The sequence below is a fragment of the Saccostrea cucullata genome, unplaced genomic scaffold, assembly GCF_032062105.1.
Source record: "Saccostrea cucullata isolate Sc308-1 unplaced genomic scaffold, CSIRO_AGI_Scuc_v1 ctg2544, whole genome shotgun sequence".
NCBI classification, from domain to species: domain Eukaryota; kingdom Metazoa; phylum Mollusca; class Bivalvia; order Ostreida; family Ostreidae; genus Saccostrea; species Saccostrea cuccullata.
In genome coordinates this window covers 59,171-84,288 of record NW_026926415.1, presented here as the reverse complement: position 1 = coordinate 84,288, position 25,118 = coordinate 59,171, and the positions used below count along the sequence as shown (strand labels likewise).

At 33.7% G+C, this 25,118-nt stretch overlaps 1 protein-coding gene and 1 pseudogene across 3 annotated transcripts; one reads left to right on the top strand and one right to left on the bottom strand.

The window, feature by feature from the left end:
- Window positions 1-716: 716 nt before the first annotated feature.
- LOC134271628 (putative F-box/LRR-repeat protein 21) lies at window positions 717-2,614 on the bottom strand. Of its 3 annotated transcripts, XM_062753836.1 has the most exons (3): window positions 2,586-2,614; window positions 2,307-2,420; window positions 717-2,173 (listed from the first exon to the last, which is right to left on the bottom strand). In XM_062753836.1, exon 3 carries the CDS (start codon window positions 2,154-2,156, stop codon window positions 822-824), a length of 1,335 nt encoding a protein of 444 aa, XP_062609820.1. In that variant the 5' UTR covers window positions 2,157-2,173; window positions 2,307-2,420; window positions 2,586-2,614; the 3' UTR covers window positions 717-821. The 3 variants fall into 3 exon arrangements, with proteins under 3 accessions (XP_062609820.1, XP_062609821.1, XP_062609822.1); XM_062753837.1 differs by lacking the exons at window positions 2,307-2,420; window positions 2,586-2,614 and adding an exon at window positions 2,468-2,576; XM_062753838.1 differs by lacking the exon at window positions 2,586-2,614 and having other exon boundaries at window positions 2,274-2,414.
- Window positions 2,615-2,657: 43 nt separating this feature from the next.
- LOC134271636 (intraflagellar transport protein 88 homolog) lies at window positions 2,658-23,869 on the top strand (annotated as a pseudogene).
- The last annotated feature ends 1,249 nt before the right edge of the window (window positions 23,870-25,118 follow it).

Here is a 25,118-nt window from a genome sequence, read left to right as displayed (position 1 = left end):
TTGATTGAGTCTTGTTAATCTAAGAATCCCAGTTTATTAATAATTATTAATTTTTTTAAGTAGACCACATATAATTTTCAAAGTCCCCTTCCTGACAATTAAAAAAAATTGAAATATCACCAATTTTTCCACTCTCAATTCTTTAAAATCCAAATCCATGAGGTCAGTTGTCATTTAGGAGAACTTTAAAACTTTATTGGCATTTTAAAAGACTGAAAAATAATTTGCATGCATAAATTTGGCCCCTCCTCTGACCCCAAATTTAACAAGTGGTGAAAAATCACATTTCTAACTAGACTTAAACCTAATGCCCTCCAGCCTCTGGCATACCCTGCAAGGGTTCTTACAAATTAGCTATTGAGACCCAGTATAAGTACTGATTTTACACATTTGTGAACCCAGTTATATTCAATCCTAATTTAAAATAATTCTTTCTTTGATGGAAAATTCATGATGGTAATTGTGAAAGAAGAGCTTTCTGTGTCTTTTTAATCCTTCATCAAATAATTGTGATGTCACTTGGTGTCACGGGTGCATAAAAGTCAGTCAATATATTATATCGAGTTTCAATTGCTCAGTGATTCAAGTGCTGACATGGTACGCCAGAGGCCCTGGGTTCATGTCACGGTCCAGTCTGACTTTTCACCAGCTGTAACAACGGCTTAAAAGTTTACACAACATATATTTAAAAAAAAAAAAACTCTCAAAAGCAAACACAGCATCGATATCTTTTTGTTTATCCAAATTTTAAAAGACAAAAAATTAACACTTAAATTCTTAAATGCAAAAACCATTTAACATATAACTTAATAAAAACAGCTTTATGAAAATTTTGAATATCTAAAATCAATTATTTCATAAAATTCTGACACCTCTAGCGCATGCCATTCTGTTCCTAATAATGAAGATACAGCATTTTCAAAATTATCCTGTTCATAATTATCAGCAATAAAACGTTTAATTACAAAGTCTGTTTCTAAATCCTCTGGCAGGTCGTTAACATACAATATCATATCACGACGGACGAGGAGGTCAGTCAGGTTTTTATTTAGGTACACCATAAGGAGGATAGCTGCGCTGGACAACGTCTCCTTAATGGTCACCGTCTGGAGTCGTGGACAGAGCCGAGCCAGTCTGATCATATGGCGGTCCACACGGTCTATATAACTCTGAGGGACAGGGTAATTATAGGGCTGCTGACAGAGGCTGAAGTCCGCAAAAGTCGTCAATGTATCAGAGTGATATGTCATAAGTGTGCACACTGATTCTAGATATTTAATCCAGACATTTTTACGATACACAAGGGAGGCCAGAGGCATGCTAGGCTTCAAGAAAACTTCTTTTTCTGTCCATTCGTTTGACGTTGCTAAGAAACAGTGAACTCGGAGTTTGGGTCCATGTTTTCTGATTTCGCCCCACTGTGCGTCACTGATCGCCTCGTTGTAGAAGCCCCGGGTTTGAGCGTTGGCCACGATATGGAGATCTCTCAGGGATAATGAAGCCAGGTGTTTTAGGAGACTGAAGTTTAACTGGTGGGGAATCATTGCTAGCTCTGTCAGGTTCACAAGGTACATTAAATTACTCAAACAGCTGCTCCGGAAAGAATTCACAATCCATAAACTATGAAGACAGCCCGATTGTTTCAGACCGATAGGCAGGGGTGCATTTTGAGTTCCTGAATTATCTACATTTTCTATTTCTAATTCCCTTATCACATTGTTTCTCTGAAGGAACTCCCGCAATGTACACTTCAAAAGCTCCATTTCTGATAACTCTACACACATGCATATCAAAGTAAATTTCCTAACATTACAACAATTTTGAATTATTTTCTGGTAGACTTCAAATGACGATGAACTCTGGATGGCAACATAGATCCTCCTCATGCACCGTCCGAATCTCTCGACGCATTCCAAAACACTCCGATGGAAGTCCTGATACTGCTGCAAGTCTTCTAAGGATGATGGGATACCCATTTCAAAGATTTCATCCCAAACACGACTTTCCGAGTACTGGAATCGGTGCCATGCACCGGTCTGTCCTAGGGCTTCTCGCCAGGTGGAACAGGTATTGTATACACTCACTTTGTCTACTAGAGACAGGCAGTTAAACACTTTACCCAAAACAACCTCAGGCGTCTTCTCCCAGTCTGCCATTAGACTTCTCTGTTAAACTGAATAAAAGAAGCACAAGAAATTAATTAGGCTAAAAATGACAGGCAAAAAACTAGATCAAAGTACTATATAGCAAAGCTCTGCACTGAGAATAATCACAGCAAAGATATGGATATACAGTGAATCTCGCACCTTTTGTCCTTAATGATGTTAATCTTCATTTACTCAGCTCATCTTCTATTTATGATTTTGTCAATCAAAAGGCATTTTCTGTATTGAAACATATCTCCTAAAACAGTCTACCCTAAAATTAAAGACATAAAAAATTACAAAGATATGAGAGCCATACTCACCATTTGTTGACATTTACAACCACCTAAGTAAGTGAATTATACATTGTACGAGTTAATGTATTTTCATAAGATCAAATGGTTTAAAGATCAAAGAATCCGAGCAAGCAAACGTTCATCTTCTCTTGTCGACCCTTTGATGCTTCTTGTTAACTGTGCAACTGTTTAGATCTACATACCATTTGTTAATCTCTAGAACGGTAAATTTATTTTTTCTGTCAAAATCATAAGACCGGATGTCAGAGTTGCCAGAGAAAAACTTCCGTAAATGCGCAGTTCTCTTGCGCAGTCGAAAAATTCCAACAAGCAGAGAGAACTGATGGTTTGTAAAATGTTTGGAATCGTTTCTTTTAGAGTTTATAATCAACCAATTTCGTATTTGTCTTGAAATTTAAGAAAATAATTCACTGTACGACTGTTTATGATTGCTTGCTAAAAAATCGTAATGAAGTTCTTACAAGAACGAATTTGAATGAATATTTCTTTTTAAAGGGTTTTTATCATGCATCATGATGTTTTGATATAACAAAGTTTATATGCTATTAAAACCCTCCATCAAATTTTTTTTGTTAGAAAATTAATATTTTCGGTGTTTCAGCGATTCAAAGTTTAAATTTCTCAATATGCATATTTTGATCGCCGATGTTGAGCGCCATTGCTATGACGTCATAGGTGTCAGTCCTGGTCAAGCGAAGTACTTATTGTGTTTACAAAACGGCTCAATGGCTTCGTATGTAAACCCTACTAGAAATTAAATAAATGATAATTGGTTAATTGATAGATAATTAGATATAATTTGTGGCGTTTGGATGAAAAATCAGCACAGGAAAGGTTTTATGAAGTTTTCTTTACCTGCCAGGGACTAGGTCGGTGCGTGGATGTTTCCATTCAGAGCATTCGTTAATGTACGATCACAATTTTTTCTGTATTATATAAAATATCTATTTAATGGAAATAGTATTTTTCAAAAAAAAATAATTTATCAATAGGCATTTTAAAAGTCCGGCACACACATCATGTACTAAGTTTTGTGAAGTTCGTAATGGCGCACGACGCCATTGACGATCGAAGTGCCCTTTCTATCAAATGATGTTCATTGCTGGAACAGATAGAAGATACACAAGATCTGTTTATGTATAATTTATTAAAATAACAAAGAAAGAAAACGTATATCGACCATTTTTATAATTATTTAAAAAGTCAAACGTTAATAATTCGATCTATTCAGTCGAAGCCAGGAGTTGTCATAAATGGCTTCGTCTTCAATGCCCTGTCCTACTTTGACGGTATGTTTTCTGTTTATTTTTTTGTTGTAGAAGTTAATACATATAACATCCATAATACATATAGCATCCATAGCCAAAGTTTTATTTTCAATATCAAAATTTCTTCCAACCTAGTGGTGTATTCTTTTTATTTCATGCAAGTATCTATACGGTAGATGTTTTCTTACGATACGCTTTACGAGGTCTAATTGCCCATTGACACCTATGACGTTTCAGTACCACGTGACCCCTATCTAATTAGTGGAGATTTTCAATCTGAAGACCTTACATTACGGACGTATTATGGCTTAAATACGACAGTTTAAAATATTATTTTATAATTAAACGATAATTATATGTTCCAAGAATATATTAGTGTTTAATTTTAAAGAAATTTTGATGCGTGATAAAAACCCTTTAAAGCAATATAGCTGCATGTTTGACATCAGAAAAAAAATGTCGCATATTTGTGATTAACTATTTCAATGACAGTAAAATAGAACATTTATTAACTTCCGTTGTTCGTATTTGCTATGAAGAACTTTTTATAAGCTTTGATTAAAGCAAAATTGAATTATTGTCGTCCTGTACAATAATGATTTCTTATATAATACTGTATATTCGGTTGTACACAAATATTTCTTCTGAAACATTTTAAAATTTCATTTTGGTCTTATTGATCATAAGGGTTTAGATTACATAGAGATTAATCATAATATCACATTTAAACAGCAAAATAAAATTCTCAAAAATGCATGTCTGAGCTCATATTGCTTTAAAAAGGAGGGGTATTTATAAAATGCATTAGAAGAGGAGAAAAACATTCATTCATAAACCTAATGACATTTCTCTTATACAGAATTTCTTGACATGAATCGCATGAACATGATGGAACAAGTCCATTTAGCGGGCGAGGACGAAGATGACATTTATGGGGGCTTCAATGATTATAATGCCACTTTGGATGTTGATGTGAGTGTGTAATTATACTGTGTGTATAGTGATGTAGCATATAGTCATTGCATAGTGTTGTAAAATCGGACATATTTTACTATCGATTATCAAATTGAATCGGAGGAACACAATCGATTACATAATCGATAATTTGAACTATCAAAAAGGTTAAATTTATTAATTCAGCACGAGTAGAATTCCATGACATTTGACCGCGAACTTCAACTTATCTTTATTGGCATACGACATTTTACACAATTTACAAATAACCGGGTCCATCAGTATATTATTTTTGCATGGAGGCCCATCGCCCTTTTTCAGAAAGCCAAAAAATTTCAAACTTTAGATCGTGTTGCACCAGGATATTGATATAATTAGGCGTCAACCTCTTCACCATGCACGTTCGCCATTTTGTTTACCGCCGATTAGAGTGACGTTCCTTTGGTAAATATAAAAGTTAAACCTGATCGGCTTAAAAAATACGGCATGAAAAATATAGCGATCTATCGATGATAATATTTACAATCGATTGTCGCCGATCTGGGCCTTTAAACGACGATTTTTCGATAGTCGGCGACTATCGTAACAACACTATCATTGCATGCAAAATATTCTAATCTGACACAGGCCTTTAAAATCTGTCAATATCCATTACTTTTACTAAGCAGAAATCATGATTGTACTCGTCAAAATATTCAACAGAGAATCTAAATTCAATAACATATTTAATGAAATATGCTTTCAACAGGTGCTTCCTATTTTTATAAAAGTACCATCTGTTTCTAATCATTTTGAAAATTCTGCTGACACTGTCTTGTCTCCATGCTAATTAATCCCACTTCTGACTGGTGGTTCACTAGAAGGGTCTCACTATGTACTGAAAATTATACCTTCCCATCTGATGAAAATAAGAGGGAAGCTAAAGCGTGACAAGGTTGGGGCATGTTTGCCCACTATAACCTTGTTGCGAGAGCTAGCATCTGCATGTTTGGGGAGAGGATGTTGATTTGAGACTCAGTCTTGACTCTTGATGACCATCTCCCATTCTCCCCGTCTATCATGAAAACAGGATTGTATGTAAGATACCTTTTTTTTGATTGCAGGATTTACAACATGATACATCCTTCCAGAAAGCTGTGATGAGAACAAGTCATGGACGGAGACCTCCTCCTGTAAGTTATTGTACTCTCATGACTCATCTGAAGTTATTACAATATATTAAACACTTTTCTCTATGTCTCAGAATTCCAGAATGTGAGTTAAATAAATGATTAGCAATATGTCATATTATATAGATTGAAATGTTGTTGAGGATGATGATTTATTATTGATTCATACACAAAAAAAAAAAAATCAAAAGATTTTTCTGCCAAATTCTGCCATGTAGAGGTATGCAAGAAGGGAAAATATGGCTGATTTTGAAGTATTGTGCATTTCATAACCAGCAGTATTGACATTATTCATGAATCTGAATCACAGACAGCAGCCAGGGGACTGGGGGGAGTTCCTGGAACAGCCGCGCGAGGTAGAATGGGGATGCCCTCCTCCATGGGCCGCTTAAATACAGGAGCAGTGGGAGGAGGCCAGGATATGGCTCGTCCAATGACAGCAGTGAGAGGGGCGGGGTATACATCAGCTGGAAATAGAGGTAAGGGACTGAACTCAACAGCAGTGGGAGGGACCGGGTATACGTCAGCCGGAAATAGAGGTAAGGGAGAGCACTCACCAAGCAGTAAGAGGGGCAGGGTGTACGTCAGACTGAAATAGAGGTAAGGGGGAAGGGAGCTGCACTCATGTATACAACTGTGCAAGGGGCAGGGTATAGGGGAGGGCACTCACTCAATGGTACTGTATAGAAATTACAAGAACACTCTCATGACCTAAGAGTAGTGTACATGAATGGCACTAATCAGAATGGGTTTCAAATCTTTTTTTCTGAAGAATGTACTGTTTTAGGGGAAGACTTTTGATAGAAAAGTACAACTTTAGTTAAGATTCATGTGACATAATGTTTTTTTGAAGAATAAACCATCAATTGAATTTACTTAGTGTTTATTACCATGTGAGTAAGTTTACTTCTTTGTTTTCAGCTGCAGGTTTTGATCCCATGAATCAGGCAGGACCAGCTCCCCCACTGGAGCCCAAGCCAGAGGAAACGTAGGTAGCTTTACAGAGTGATCCATCTATAATAACTGTTGTCAGCAATGCAGACAATTAAATAAGCAGCTTTATAAAAAAAAAAAAAAAACTTCTACGATAATGTTAAATGATTGAATGTTTGTGTGTTCCATGATAACTTGTTAAAAATACAGTAATCAGTAGTATTGGTATCACATATTTAATGACAAGTAAAAATTTATGATTTCAAACCTACACTTGTTAAGTTTTTGTACAGTATACTATAGAGTACTTTATTACAGCCCAGAGGAGAAGATCCGTCAGTTGGAGAAGAAAGTCAATGAACTGATAGAGGAGAGCTGTTTTGCCAATAGCACTGGAGACCTTAGTCTGGTGGGGATAATTTCATTGGTTCAGGATTTGTTATTTTGTTATCAGAGCTTAATCAAACAAATTTGAAACTAGAAATTTGAGAATGAAACATGATGAGTCCATTTCTTCTGTGTATTTAGGCTCTTGAAAAGGCTAAAGAAGCGGGGAGGAAAGAAAGAGTTCTAGTTCGACAGAGGGAGCAACAGTCCATGGGAGATCAGATTAACCTTGACCTGACCTACTCTGTGAGTTAACCTTGACCTTACCTATTCTATGAATAACTTAGATCTTACCTACTCTTTGGATTAAATTGACCTTACCTATTCTGTTCACACCTTTTAATTAACCTTGACCTTTTCTACATTGTAAGTTTATCTTCAACCACATCTTTATCATTTCTCTACCATGTCAGGCAACTTCCACTTCACCCACTGTAAACTGCTATAATGTATATACTGTTAGTCTTTGCAAATTAATTATCTGTGCACTATTGTTAGCTCACCTGAGCCGAAGGCTCAAGTGAGCTTTTCTGATCACATTTTGTCCGGCGTCCGTCTGTCTGTCCGTCTGTCTGTCTGTCTGTAAACTTTTCACATTTTCGACTTCTTCTCAAGAACCACTGGGCCAATTTCAACCAAACTTGCCACAAAGTATCCTTGGGTGAAGGGGATTCAAGTTTCTTCAAATGAAGGGCCACGCCCTTATTCAAGGGGAGATAATTGGGAATTAATGAAAATTTAGTGGTATATTTTAAAAATCTTCTTCTCAAGAGACACTGTGCCAGGAAAGATGAAACTTATGGGGAAACATGCTCAGGTAGTGTAGATTCAAGTTTGTTCAAATCATGACCCCCGGGGGTAGGGCGGGGCCAAAATGGCCGACCAAAGTTTTACATAGAAATATATAGGAAAATTCTTTAAAAATCTTCTTCTCAAGAATGACAAAGCCAGAATTCATCATATTTATATGGAAGCATGCTCAGGTAGTGTAGATTCAAGTTTGTTCAAATCATGACCCCCGGGGTAGGGCGGGGCCAAAATGGCCGACCAAAGTTTTACATAGAAATATATAGGAAAATTCTTTAAAAATCTTCTTCTCAAGAATGACAAAGCCATAATTCATCATATTTATATGGAAGCATGCTCAGGTAGTGTAGATTCAAGTTTGTTCAAATCATGACCCCCGGGGGTAGGGCGGGGCCAAAATGGCCGACCAAAGTTTTACATAGAAATATATAGGAAAATTCTTTAAAAATCTTCTTCTCAAGAATGACAAAGCCATAATTCATCATATTTATATGGGAGCATGCTCATGTAGTGTAGATTCAAGTTTGTTCAAATCATGACCCCCGGGGGTAGGGCGGGGCCAAAATGGCCGACCAAATTTTTACAAAGAAATATATAGGAAAATTCTTTAGATATCTTCTTCTCAAGAATGACAAAGCCATAATTCATCATATTTATATGGAAACATGCTCAGGTAGTGTAGATTCAAGTTTGTTCAAATCATGACCCCCGGGGGTAGGGCGGGGCCAAAATGGTCGACCAAAGTTTTACATAGAAATATATAGGAAAATTCTTTAAAAATCTTCTTCTCAAGAATGACAAAGCCAGAATTCATCATATTTATATGGAAGCATGCTCAGGTAGTGTAGATTCAAGTTTGTTCAAATCATGACCCCCGGGGGTAGGGCGGGGCCAAAATGGCCGACCAAAGTTTTACATAGAAATATATAGGAAAATTCTTTAAATATCTTCTTCTCAAGAATGACAAAGCCATTATTCATCATATTTATATGGAAGTATGTTCAGGTAGTGTAGATTCAAGTTTTTTTAAATCATGATCCCTGGGGGTAGGGCGGGGCCAAAATGGCCGATTAAAGTTTTACATAGAAATATATAGGAAAATTCTTTAAAAATCTTCTTCTCAATCATTTTCGAAAAAATAGCAAATCCATGATTGGTCATGGGACTACTTTTGGATTTAAACTTTACAATAAAAAGACATTTTATACTAGTCCTACCCTTGGTACTCAGGTGAGCGATGTGGCCCATGGGCCTCTTGTTGCATAACTTACAACTGTCTTGACCTGTTCTAATCATTCAAGAGAGGATAAATTTGATATACAAAATACAAATGATTTGGACACATGTATGCTCTGTACTAGATTTTATCGATTTAAATATAAATGTGTATGAATATGACTTTTTAGGTGCTGTTTAACTTAGCCAACCAGTATGCTGCCAATGAGATGTTTAACGAAGCACTCAACACTTATCAAGTGATAGTCAAAAACAAAATGTTTACAAATGCAGGTAGGGCTACATTTTGCCTCAACATTGATAAAATGGTATAGTTGATAAAACAAACATACCTTCTTAGTCAATATTGAATTTGTACATGAAGATAAACATTTTCACTACTTGATTTGGAACATAAAATAAATTGAGAACAACCTGTTTAGTTCAGGTGTATGTGACTATGGGTGATATGAATTATGGTACGAGGTTCATGTTTTAATTGAGATTTATACCTTTGGAAATTATGTTGATTTCATTTGATATTTTAAATTTAGTTTTATTTTTGCATGCTTTACAGTTTTTGTAATGTTTTAAAATTCAGTTTCATCAAATGTAGGTTAAAAATAATAAAAAGGATTAAAACAAAAGTGTGAAATTTGATAGTGAAATAAATATATAATCATATAATATATTTGTCGTTAATTTTCTGATATTCATAATGGTATTAATCTTTCATTTCATTTTATTCTGGTGTCACATTATGTCATGATAACATACAGTCATATAAAAAAATGAAAGAGAATCTTTCATTGTTTTGAACATTCTATCTTCTATGTAACACATTTGGGGAATGTTACAGGTCGATTGAAGGTGAACATGGGGAACATTTACTTTAGACAGAGGAACTATCCCAAAGCTATCAAGTTCTATAGAATGGCCCTAGATCAGGTGCCCAACTCTCACAAGGAAATGAGGTAATGATTTCAGTATTGCAGTACATGTAGGAGTAGCCAGAAAAAGGGTGTAAAAAACGAGTTAAAAGAATTGTATTTATGAATAAAAAAAATATTAAAAAGGAGGTTACTGATTTTTGAGTGGATTTTGTATTTATTAATTTTTTTCTCCTGTTTAAGTTTGTTTTGCAGATTATCAGTATTACATTAACAATAATTTATTGTAATATAAGCATCCTTTAAATTGTAATTAATTTTATCATATGCTTTTTACCTAGGACCAATATCATGCAGAATATAGGGATAGTGTTTGTGAAGATGGGTCAGTATAATGATGCCATCACGTCATTTGAACACATCATGCAGGAATCTCCTAACTTTAAGACGGGTTTTAACCTCATCCTGTGTTACTTTGCCCTGGGGGACCGAGAGAAGATGAAGCGGGGGTTCCAGAAGCTACTGACCGTTGACCTGAAAATTGACGACGAGGACAAATATCTACCACATGGGGTATCACATTTCTCAAAAAATATACAGAGTGAAATATTACATTTCATATAAACCGTATTAAAATATTTTTATTTTCACTTTCAATTTTTATTTTCAAACTTTAGTTTGAAATTTACATGTATATCTTGAGGAAATATTCTACATTTTAACAAAAAATTATTTACAAACAAAAATAATATATGCAAGTACAAGAAGGTGGCATAATACATGGATATTAAAATTTTTAGAATGCTAATTCAAGTTTGTTTACAGTTTGTAGGGCTTCTTTGAAAACTGAATTACCTCTCATTGTTTTGTGTTAATATTGACAGGAGGATAAAAACTATAACCTGATTCTGGAGGTCATCAAAAACGATTCCCTCCGACAGATAGAGAGAAAAAGGTGAGGTAATCTGGGAAAGAAAGAAGAACTAAGAAAGATTGGTGATACACTTCTGTAGCACTGAAACTGTTGTGCTTTAATAGTATGTTGCACTAAAACTTGAATACTCTTGTTAACAGGAAGTACGATGCTGAGAACTGCATTAAGACAGCAGCCAAGATCATCTCACCGGCCATCGAAGCCCAGTTCTCCCTGGGATACGACTGGTCTGTAACTTTATACAAAAATATTCAAACCTCATTTGATTCATGCATATATAAAGTCCAGTTATCAGTTTGTTTACTGTTCACAGAGCAGTACCGATCTGATACCTGCGTCCAAGATAATACATGACTTGTACAAGTAATAAGCTAAAAAATTTTGTTGCAGAGTATGCCTCATGAAAACTTTATGTCAAAGTAATATATATATGTAAATTAAGAATACAGTCAATTCTCGAATTATCGCCATTCGATTCATCGCCATTTTCGCGATACTGCCATGATTTCCCAAGAACGTTTTTCCTGCTATATAAAATTCTCTTTATAACGCCAAATTCGCATACCGCCATCCGCCACCCTGTTTTCACAACAAACGTCCATTTTTAAGTGTCAATTATCTCGATAATACCGCCACAGGTGCATGTGGTCAGTGAAGCGCGGCTAATTGGTTGACGCTATCCTTGTTGTAATTAAAGCATGCAAAGCCAGTCAAGGTACATGCAATTAAGTAAACAATAATTTTAACATGAACTGTTAGAATAATTTTGTTTTCTGTTGAATAAAATCATTTAGTCAAGGCTTCGCCACGAAAGCGGTCGTTGTAAAGTACGCCGATAACGATATTATTTTGATGATCTCTGCTTTTAAAAACAATGCAAAGTTTGCTTTAAAAATAATTATAAGTCAGAAATTGTGAACGTTTCATTTACAATGATTTCATAAACAACGAATTTATTCAAGAACTTATTTTACGTACAATAGGCAATATATCACGACGATCGACCCAGTATTTTTTTTTCAATATCAGACGTGCAGATTTACATGCATACACATGTACTTGTCTTAATTTCATAACTTAATATTTTGTTTTAGCGAAATTGTACATAAAAAAAATTACTTGAAGTATTTTTAAATTTAAAAATATGTTTATATATACATGTACATGTGATAATGAGAATACAATCGCTAAATGGTATTTCTAAGAACGATAACTTTACGTCTTATTTTCTAAAAGATGGAAAATTCAATTCATCGCCAAATTCGTTATACCGCCATGATTTCTAGATTACAAAAGGTGGCGGTTTATCGAGAATTAACTGTAGAACTATAGTTCCATGCAGATTCCGAAATATTTTAACCATGATGAAGATTAAAAAATCAGAAGTAGTTACATGGCATTTTTGAATCCCAATATTATTATTTCAACAGAAAAAATTTAATCAGGTTAAAAAGTTTGTTTACATCAATATTTATACCCAGAAAGAAGTCTTGATGATTAAGAAAGCTTCCATCTCAATATGATATGATAATTCTGAATTAACAGGTGCACAGAGCAAGTGAAGTCCTCACAGTACCTTGACCTTGCCCATGACCTTGAAATCGACAAGGCCATCATGTTCCTGAAAGAGAAAGATTTCAACCAAGTAAGTGAAAATAATTTCAACCAAGGTAGAAAAATTTGAACCAAGAAAATTTGGTTTTAAAGCATGCACATAAACTTAGTCAATGAGGTAATTTTAGAAATAAAGTAAATTTGAGAGTTTTGTAGCTGGATTGATTGATTGAAAAACTATGTTGTTTTATGTCCCATTCAAGAATTTTTCACTCATAAAGAGTAGTAGCTGGAAATAAAGGATATGAATTGTATTCGAGATGAGTTGTATGCTGAATAACAAAAGATTTATGTCTAATGTATGAAATTGTGTTACAGTATAAACAAGTTCTGACAGAAAGTCTGAGTATTGCTGTTGTGTATCATTTTATGTATATTTTAGGCGATCGAGACTCTGAAATCTTTTGAAAAGAAGGACACAAAAGTAGCGAGCACGGCTGCCACCAACCTGTCCTTCCTGTACTTCCTGGTGAGTTATCTGACTTCCTGTTTCACTTCCTCTTCCTGTCTGACAGAACAAAGGCAGCTGTCTCTTGTCAATCTGATAGCTATAGGCTCAATTACTGCTATAGGTTTAAAAAGGAGAAATGATACATACTGATTCAGTGAATATGCTGCAGGAATATTTAGGTTTTACTTCGCTTATAACCATTACTTTTAAGTCATTCTAATTTCTGTCTGCTTGGCCTATACTTGATGAATAAATCATGGCAAATTTGTTTGATTTAATTGTTAAGTTGGAAAACTACATTCTGTTGCCTTTAATCAGCATCTAATACAGTTAACGCATTATAACTTGCCTGAAGACTGAATGTTTTAGCCTAGTATTGTCAGATGTTATAATCACTTCGTGGGTCAGTTATTGTGTGTTTTATGTTTACACTACAGCATGGAGAGGTATATACAGCATAACTAGCTTATTTACCATTGCATATTGTCTACTTTCTTTATCATTTATTTTGTTTATCTCCCTTTCTCCTGAAGTCATTCTTTTTTATCCCCCCCCCCAAAAAAAAAATTATCAAAAAATGTGTAAACTGAAAATATATTGTGTATATTATGATATCATTTCATTTATTAAACTGACCCCCCCCCCCCCCCCCCCCCCCCACAATATTCAAAAAAAGAATGACTTCATAATTGTATCTTGCAAATACTGAGAAAAACAGCTCTCTCGTATCATTCCTGAGTCCTTTTCATCTTACCTGAACCAAATGCTGATGTAGGTTTTTCTGATCAGATATTTGTCTGGTAACCTGTCTCTCTGTATGTGTTAGTTTGCATATGTGTCAGGAAAATAGGACATGAATCCCCTGAAAAATGCTGTTAATTAGGATTATCAAGACAATCATATGCAAGAATATGTGCATTGCAGTTTAGCAATCACACAGTCTTTCTTTGTCGACATTTGTTTTTTGGCTCAAAGGTCAAATGTTAAAGGTCAAGATTATTGAAATAAACATAGAATACACTGTTCTGCCCCCATATGACCTCAGTTTTCTATGTTTCAAGAGATCAGAATTCTACCGAGTTCTCCATGGCATCTGATTGGCAGAATGGCTGGTTGTTATCATTATTTTTTTTAACAATTTTTGGGTTAATTTAGACATTCTTTTAGATTCAATCAACATTTATTTGATTGATAGAAAAATGAAGCACAAATCGTGACTCTGGTCTTTGATTGGTTGAAATTGATTAAATTCAATTGATTATTGCTCTGAGTGCATATAAGATGTTAACTATACAATTTGGGTTGGGTTATTTATTTACCCGGTATTTGTTTTCATCCAAGGAATTGTAATGACTGAAAAATGTCTTTTATATAAAAATCTTTAAAATATATATTAAGAGTGAAGATAATGAAGCATGATCATGCTGAAATCCAATAAAAGAATTCCAAATATCAGACCAAACACATACCTCCAAAAACATCAGAGGATCAGGTGCCATGGTAGAGTAAGCATCCCCAATTGTCTGTTCATAAGTAAATGATAATATTATGCAATGCAGACTTTTGTAAATTAGGTGAGCTAAATGTGGCCTATGACCTCTTTTTGTTGAGAAAAATTGCCTAAGAAATTTTGTTCATTTGAAAGCATGTACTTTTTCACTGTGTCAACTCCCACCACTAAGAAAAAGTTAAACATAGAAATCTTTGGAATTCTCTTTTTTCTTTTGTTGTGAAAAAGGGGGTAGGGAGTTTATAGAAAGCATATTATTAACATTTAGAAATTAATGAAGAAACTAACATAATTAGTCTTAGAATTGTGTTTGAGAGACCACTTGCTTTTTGATAGTTCACAGAATCAATGTTTTATCATAGAAGTTATTCTCTGCTGTCAGAGTCATTTTTTACCTGATTGCTTTTGTTTTATTGCATATATTTTATGCATTCTTTGTTGAATTTGAATTATACATTCCAAATTTAAACCCTCTTTGAACTTTTACCGTAACAATTTTATTTATACATGTAGATGTCTGTCTAAATGGTATGTAAGACAGTAGGATTTTCTGATTTCTAGGTTAATTAGACTGGTACTAGGAAATGAAATAACAATTTTGAAATGGTATAAAATTCTTTATTGTGCAAACTCTGGATCAGATACACTGTAACGAGAATTAGTCTTGAAACAGAAAATTTCTACACTGAACCAAAATTCTAAGTGTTCACCTAACAATTTTTTAGTTTTAAAGAACAAATGCATACAATATTTCGTTTCTTTAATTTATATTTAATAGTGTTGGCAAATCGGACGATTTTTAGTAACCGGTTACTCGCTTCATCTTCCGATCGAGTACCCGGTTACTCGGATGATTTAACACATCTTTTATTCATCTTAATATGCTTTACTTATCGGTAGTAGTAATACTCAAATGTACTGTATATGGACATTATATTTACAATACACACATGCGATATTGTCAACGAATTTTGAATTAAAGAAAATAAGGAATTTGACACACCAAGAAGACAAATAAAGACATCGCCAATCACCGTCTCACAATTGCTTTCCTTATGCTTTCCTTTTCAGCCCCCAAAATATGTCGCTAACAAGGAGAAGAATAATTATCTACATTCTCTGTAATTAATAGTTAATTTGTTGAGATTTTGAATCAACGGTTTTTTCTAACGACTCCAAGCTTAATTAGTCTGTGGCGGCATTTCGTTAAATTATCAAATGAGGTTATCATAACTCAGGCCTTCAAAAGTTGTATACCCCCAAGCAATCAAAGCTATTAATTATATAAACTGTGAAAACTAATCAAAACAATTTGATCCACTACAACCATGTATTACATCAAGTCTAACGGTACCTAAAATTAGGGAAATATGTAAGTATACGTACATTTATAAATCATAAAACAATCATTTTATATGCATTTACCATGTAGATTTTTTTTCATGCGAGTAACCGAATAGCAGTTTTACTAACCGATACTTATCGTTCCTTTAACCGGTTATCTACTCGTTGCCAACACTAATATTTAATGATGAATATTTCAGTTCGATGTTGCATGAATTTCATGTAAGTATCTCGTCAGAAATTTAAGCAAAGTGTCAAGGAAATAAGGTACCCTCAAACGGAAAATTCACATAAAATAACCTCTATGTAGCTAGACCACCACTCGTTCCAATTACTACAAGACATCCTTTACTTTTGGATACCATGTATCCCTGAATAGGAAATTGACCCATCTGCTGCCACACCTACTGCATAGATCTTTCCAAACCGCTGAAATTGTGTGGAAGGGGGGAGGGATGAATTTCCTTATAAAAATCCCAAATGTGTCCAATGGGATTCAGATCTGGGAATTTGACAGTGCATCATCACACAGATCCCTTTTGGTCAATATCCTTGGGCGTTTGGCACGTAAGTGCACCGCTTTAAGGATGATTGAGACTGCTTGAGCTGATATAAGACTGTCACAAGCACCGATTTCTAATCATTTGCATACGATTGAAATTGTTTGTTTTCATGTTTCTAAGATTGTTTCAGGACAATTTGACACTCTTTTAACCTGGTGTGACGCAAAATTTTGACCTCAGACGAAGATCAAGGTCACTTCCGGTTTGGTTAAATTTTGTCCAAAACCTTCAAATTGTTATGAATTAGCGATGAAAAATGACGCACAGCCTATAGAAAAATGTGTTTAAACGGGTTTTGATACTGGTTCTTAATTTTTAAAAGTAATATCAAGGACAATTAAACACGAAAATGAAATTGAGTAAAAAATGGTGCAAGGATGGTCCAGATATCAAAATTCCAACAGCTCTCCCTACTATCTAATTGGTCATTTTGCTAATGTTTTGTGTTTTTTAGTAAAACCAGTTGTTAAAATTTGATAATGATCACAAAAAGATGTTAACTCTTATCAATAACCAGATTTTGTACAATTATGTTTTTACATTAGTCAGGGGTCATCATCTTCTACCAGTTCTTAATATTTTTTTTCAGGTTTTTGAAATCTCAAGATAAAAATTTCCATTTTATAAAATCTGTATGTATTTAAATTAGTGATTAACTTACATCTCTGTCTTGTTACAGGGTTAACCAATAAAAAGATAAGTCGGTTAGAGGATGCACTGGACTGTTTCTACAAACTTCACGCTATTCTACGTAACAGTCCCCAGGTCATGTACCAGATAGCAGATCTGTATCCTTCTCTCTGACTGATAACTACTTTGCATTATTTCAACATTTTATAAATTTATGTAATCATACTGAAAGAGTCTTATTAATAACATTTATATGAGTTTCAAGAAAAGCAAATACACTTTTTACTGTATACAGGGAAAACACCCCTGTAATTATTAATTTTATAATAGCCCTACCCTCTTAATGGTTGAATTTACAACATGGTGAATGAAAATAATTCAGTAAATTTTTTAACAAAACCATGACTGGGAGAATTTAAAATGGGCTAAATTGTATTCATTGTGGAATTTGGCAAAAATAATACTGGGCGAAAGTAACCCTGTATACACTATATGATCATGGTTTATATGTTCTTGACCTATAAATAGACATGACCAATTGGAAGACACAGCACAGGCCACAGAGTGGTTCATGCAGTTTATAGTATTTCCCCCACAACCTTTACCTCGAGTTCTTTTGTGTTGGACAGAAATTTATGACAATAGGGGGATAATATTGTTTTCCAGTACTATTACGACGTAAGGTCATAGGTCAATCCGTCACTGTTTAGAGTTGATCTCTTATCACTATTAAGAACTCATGTCCTTTTAATTTGACAACTCTTGTAAATTCAATATATATTATAATGAATCTTTCTTGATATTCAGTCGTACCGGTATTTCCCCTCCAACATTCCTGTTATTGAGTGGTTAGGGGCTTACTACATAGACTCCCAGTTCTGTGAGAAAGCCATACATTACTTTGAGAGAGCAGCCATTGTTCAGTAAGTCAGGGCTATTAGTTTGTTTATTACCAGTAAACTAGAGGTTCATTATCAGAGAGAACGTAGAAAACAAAAAAATCACAACATAGAATCATTTGAATAATAAATGTGGTAAAGTATTTCATTTGTTTAAACTGTAGAATATAAAACAGTGTACACTGCATGTCTATTCTTTTCCATCTTTGAATGTCCTTTATTCTCTCTCTTTAAATTAGTAAATAGAGAGGCATTATTTTGTATTACTTTTTGTATAACTATTTACATGTAAAACCTCCCTGAACTATTTAACAGGCCTGCGCAGGTGAAATGGCAGTTGATGATTGCCAGTTGTTACAGAAGAAGTTTTGTTATTATCAAAGCCCTGGCTATTTATATATATATAGATTCATAAGCTGGTAATTAACATATATAGAATGTAAGACAACTATACTGAAGAGTTACTGTTGTCATAAACAATCCTTAAATTTAATATGACGCCCTATTTCTTAAAGTTTAAGGATTTTGGTTAAAAATATTTATAGTTTATAAATAAGTCCACTATAAAAATGAAAGATTTTTTCATCATAATGAAGAACTATATATACAAGTAAATAATCCTTTTTTTTTTTAAGTGGAGATACCTTCATCATTTTCATTAGATTCATTTTTAGCTCTACTGGTCAAAGTTACCAGAAAGCTTAACGATTGAATTAAAAACTTCATTCGGACTAGTTCGTATGTTTTTAAAAGATTCTGTAGCTAAATGTAAGTTCTTAAACATTTTAAAATGCTACTCCTCCTACAGTTTTGTTCTGTTTCAAATAACTGGCACACAAGATAGACTACACTTAATTCTGTGTATCGGTTTTTGATTTCGATGAACGCAGTTGCCGTGGTTGCTAAAAATAGTCGAAATTTCTGTGAAATTCTTTCAAAATGCTACTGGCTATGCCAACAGTTTTGGTCTCGATTTAATATAACTTGGCACACAAGTAACTACACTAAGATATATAATTTTGTATCATCGGTTTTTGATTTCGATGAACGGTATTGCCGTGGTTCACAATAAAAATATTAATTTCTGTTAAATCTTTCAAAATGCTACTCCTCTTACATTTTAGTCTGATTTCAATATATCTTGGCACACAAGTAGACTACACTAAAATACATAATTCTGTTTGCATCGGTTTTTGATTTCAAACGGTGTTGTCTGGTTACAGTAAAAAGTCATGAAATTTCTGTGAAATTCTTTGTAAATGCTACTTTTCCTACAGTAAAACTGATTTCAATATAACTTGGCACACAAGTAGACTACACTAAGATACATAATTCTGTCGGTTTTTGATTTCAATGAACGTTGTTGCCGTGGTTTAACTATAAAATTTGAAATTTCTGTGAAATTCTTTCAAAATGCTACTCCTCAGTTTTGGTCTGATTTCAATTTAACTTGGCACACAAGTAGACTACACTAAGATACATAATTCTATATATCGGTTTTTGATTTCGATGAACGGTGTTGCGGTGGTTACTAAAAATAGAAATTTCTGTGAAATTCTTTCAAAATGCTACTCCTCCTACAGTTTTGGTCTGATTTCAATGTAACTTGGCACACAAGTAGACTACACTAAGATACATAATTCTGTAATATCGGTTTTTGATTTCGATGAACGGTTGGCGTGGTTATATAAAAATAGAAATTTCTGTGAAATTCTTTCAAAATGCTACTCCTCATACAGTTTTGGTCTGATTTCAATATAACTTGACACACAAGTAGAACACACTAAGGTACATAAATCTATTTATCAGTTTTTGATTTCGATGAACTGTGTTGACGTGGTTCTAAAAATAGAAATTTCTGTGAAATTCTTTCAAAATGCTACTCCTCCTACAGTTTTGGTTTCAATGTAACTTGGCACACAAGTAGACTACACTAAGATACATAATTCTGTATATCAATTTTTGATTTCGATGAACGGTGTTCTCTGGTTACTAAAAATAGAAATTTCTGTGAAATTATTTCAAAATGCTACACCTCCTACAGTTTTGGTCTGATTTCAATGTAACTTGGCACACAAGTAGACTACACTCAGGTACATAATTCTGTGTATAGTTTTTCACTTCAATGAACGGTGTTGCCACGGTTACTAAAAATAGAAATTTCTGTTTAATACTCTCAAAATGCTACTCCAAATACAGTTTTAGTCTGATTATAATGTAATGTGGCATTTCAAGTAGACTACACTAAATACATAAAGAGACTATAAAAATGAAAGATTTTTTCATTGCTAATGAAGAACTATATATACAAGTAAATAATCCTTTTTTTTTTTTAAGTGGAGATACCTTCATCATTTTCATTAGATTCATTTTTCTTTTCCACAATACATGTGTAGCGAAAATCTGTTCCAGTGTTTTTTTTTTATTTTGTGTGGGTCTGCAATTAGAACAATAGGTCCACATGCATTGTTTCTATAAACTTGTAGAGATTTTACATATAAAAGCACAATAATAATGAATGAAAAAAATTTTATGTAGCGAATTATGTGCTTCTTACGTAATTAGGAAAGAATCTGATAATAATCTTATTTGTACAGGTCTACGGTATCTAATGAGAATTTGTTCAGATCTTGGGTTACCAGAAGCTCAGGAGTATGCTACCAAGTTAAAGAAAGCAGAGAAAACTAAAGAGCTCAGAGAACAGGTGAAAATTTTAACCATGCTCATTATCAGAAGTTAAATATGTAAAGGAAAATGTAAGTTTAATAGGGATGTCAACGAATATTCGAGTACTCGACTATCGTTCGATCATACCGACTATCGACTAAAATTTCTTTAGTCGGTTATTCTTTAGAAATGTGTTTCATCAAAGTAATTTTGAATTCAAGGCAATCAACTTAGATTTGCTCATTTCATTTCAGATCAATATTTTCGTATGTAAAGTTAAGGGTGTGGTTTAACTGTTCAAAGGAAATTATTGACGTCGATGTACATGTATGTTCGGCAAACATGTCTTCAAAATCTACAGTTTTGGTATAGTTGGTGATTGTCTACCTCTTACAGTTTTAAATGGAGAGGGCAATTGTTTAGTTTTGCAGATTCAAAATAAGATCTGACATGATACAACTATTCAGAAAGAATATTAATTAAACAGCTATTACAAAATTGTAAATACATGTAAATTGGGGTCAGTTATGAGCGTAATTAAACTCTGTTTTCTTTTTCTGATATTAATTTCATAATTACAATCTTCTATTGTTTGCACTAAATTTCATAATTAAAATATATCCCAAGCTCTCACTCTCTCTTTGTTTTTATAAGAGACACACTTTAATTGTTTACCAGTCAAAAATCATTGACAGACGCATAGAAATGGCTTCAGTTATGGGGTACACGTACTACCGTTATGTAAAAAAAAGGACAAATGCAAGTGTTTCACTTTGATATCCTCCATTAAGATAAAATGTGCAGCTAATATATATATTTTGAAATTAAATACATTGGATGCATATTGATGTACAGTTTTCATTGTACTACGTAAATGTTTTCAATTCAGAAATTTGTTGTATAATAGTGATAGCGACATAGCGTACTAGGTTAAATATTATTGTAAACTCGTCTGTAAAAAACAAACAGTAAAAATGACATGAAAAATTAATTTAAATTAAACTAATATTCACCTTTCATTCGACTAAAGCATCCGACTATTCGACTAAGCTGTCTGAATAAAATTGACATCCCTAAAGTTTAATATAACATAATTATTCACTCACAGTAGATGATCCTCAGCATGGTTCAATGGAAAGAAAAATGCCATCTCAAACATGTCATGATAAATAAGACATTTAGACAAATATATACATGAATGATGTGATGTAATTTTTTTTTGTCACCAGAGGGCGACCAGTGGAACTCGACGAGGAAGTGGGCGTGGCAGGAGGGGAGAGGAAGGTAAGTAGACAAGGGAAGTAACTGGAAATTCAATAACAGAGTTTTAGAAGGTCACTGCTTGCCAGTTAATAAATCAAGGATTGTGTAAATGAATTTAATCATGTTAATCTTTTATGTGAATTGTTTGTTTTTTTAGAGCGTGAAGGAAGTGGAGGCGGCAGAAAAGGAAAATCTAAAGGTCGTCGTCCTCATCTGGATGACATTGGTGACGAGCCGTACCAGGTCGGACGTCAGGAAATCGGTACGTAACCACTGTAATCACATTGTAGTCACACTGTATCGTGTAGGGTAGAGATCAGGAGAGGAGAAGTCATAATCATATGTAGTAATATATAACAAAAACTGGTCTAAGTTTACCAATATAAATCATAGTGTAAAGTAAACATGTAAATGATAATATCTGTCATGGGTTACTTTAGATAGTCAAATTTCTTAGAAGTTAGCATAAATTGTTACGTACATATCTATATTACTGTTTCTATTAGGCATGTTAGTGTATATAGATTTTAGACAGAAGTATGATTATAGTATGCTGCCTATATATACTCACTGGGCATGGTTAGGTTAGTCTTTAGGGGAGGGTTGCATGACGGGTGTAGTAATATATTTTGTTATTTCACAGTGGAAGATCAAGGTAAGCTGGACTGTGGGTGGTAGATTCCTTTTTTCTTCCTTTATGTATCAGTATAATATTTATGTTGCTTAAGCATCCTCTTATTTAAGCTTGACAATGTGTTCCAGAAATCTTTTTCTATCCAGTTCATTATTTTTTGTTTTTTTTTTTTAATTCTTTTTCCTGTTTATTTTTTTTTCCAAAAACTCCAAACAAAGTTATGAAAGCAATTTCACATTAAATGTTTAAAAAAAAAAATGTATTAAATTCTCTTTGCTGAATTTCTACCTTTGTTATCTATTTTTGTCGATTTGGCACCAATCCTTGTTTCTCACTAATTCTATGTAGCAAACAGCCTAAAAATAATCTGCCAACACTTATCACTGATAAAATGTAGACAACCATCTTATATGGCAAGGTTGTTACATTGGTGGACATTAACAATACAAACTTACTTTATATAGATATACCTGTAGAAATTGTAACATGACCTAGGATGCACTAACATGATTATAAACTTTGAAAATTTTTGTAAAATCTATGAAAAGATGCATAATAAATTTACACAAATATTAGATTGATTTAACAACTATTAATTTGACCACAGAAGTTCTCTTTCATGTGCATATATTACATGTATAAAGAATTAGTATTATTAAAGACAGCCTAAAAAAGAAAAAAAAATCAGAATTTTTGACAGAAATATAAATGTATTTCTATGGATAATTTATACAACCTTTATTTATTTATTTATCTGATAAAAATCATTAATCTTTGAATGGGTGAGATTTTTACCAAAAAAAAAAAAAAATACAAACTTGTTAGTATTATTCACTATTCAGTGGATATACAAAAAATACATTTAATCAGTATTGGTCTAGCGTGGTAACAGTTGTCTTTCATTATCAAATAAAAATGTTCTTTGTTTTATGGTTTATACTAGAAAATAAATTCATTGATTGAAGAACATAAATTTATTGTCATTTCTATTTGTGTTTCAGATGCTAGCTACTCAGATCCTTTAGGACCACAGATGGAGCGTCCCAAGACAGCAGCTGCTCGGAAACCGGACAATGACGATTTGTTTGATGAAGACGTGGGTGATGATCTTTTACCAGAATAGACCTGTGACTGATTCTACAAAACTCGGGACTAAATCCAATGTTGTTAAAGAAGTACAAGAAAATACAAGATCTGGTTTATATCCGTCCGTGTTATAATTTATTGAACATTGTAAATATAATTTTATTTATAATTAAAAAAATCTGATGTTGATAGCTGTCATTTAACTTTTCTATCATTATAACTTAGTGAATACAGAATTCCAGGGACTAAAAATTAGAGGACATAGATTAAAAAATGTCTGTCCACATCATTACTTTTGACCGTTCACAGTAGCCTAGTGGTAGAGCGTCCGATTCATGATCGGGAGGCCAGGGTTCAATTCTCGTTTGTGTCACTGTGTCAAACTTATGAGGTATACATAGGTAGTGATTGTTCTTTCGCCAAGAGTTCGGCATTAGAAGTGAAAGTCACGGGTCTTTCAGATATGATCTTAAAAACGGAGGTCCCATGTCAAGGCATATGTTGGCATGATAAAGAACAATCACTGCTCAATGGCCCTCAGTGATGATTATGGGTCTAAATTTGAAACCATTCACCGGCATATGGTGACGTCTCTGTATGAGTGAAAAATTCTTGAATTCTGACGTTAAACAATAAACAATCAATCATTACTTTTGAACTTGGATAATACAGTATAGGAACTTTATGTATTTAGTCTCAGAGTATTGTTTTTTGAATTCTTTTAGTACAGTGTAATAAGAGGGAAGTAAAAACTGATTTAAAAAATAAGTATCAAATGCACAGTGTTTTAGGCTTTACAATAACTCATTTAATAGAGGTACAAGGTTATGTAGACTCTTAAAAAAAAGAAACGCATAGTAGGAACAGCACCCTGAAAAATGTATAATAATTTTGTCATACCTTTTATTTTTATATGGATATGATGTATTCTAGTGAAATGCGTGATTTTTTAATGCAATTGTTAACTTTGCAGCTGTTCTGCAAGTCTCGCAGACAAAAAGATCTGATTTCGCAAATCCCCCCCCCAAATTTTGATCTCAATTTTCATTTGTTGAATTCTGATGCAATTCCTTCTGGTACAAAGGGGCTATCAAAAGCGGGGGTTCTCGATATTTTGAATCTGGTTTAATCTGAAAAATGACACTTTCTAAAAATGCTTCCTCTGAATGTTGCATAGCACAAAAAGGAAAATGGGCGACTGGAAGCAGGGGTATTGCAATCTACAATTGCAAGAGGTTTAAATGTTACGCACAGCGCCATATCTAACCAATAAAACATAAACCATTAACATCGAACACTCAATGTACGCAAAAAATATGGTAGACTACGTGTGATATCAGCAGCACAGCATCACTTCAGAGGATTAGGAAATTGCTTGAATGTAATGCAATGACGTCATCTAAAGCAACAGCTATCCCTGAACTACACAGATCATCTAA

Coding starts and splice junctions, on each gene's coding strand:
- LOC134271628 (XM_062753836.1), bottom strand. CDS start 2,156: ATGGCAGACTGGGAGAAGACGCCTGAGGTTGTTTTGGGTAAAGTGTTT.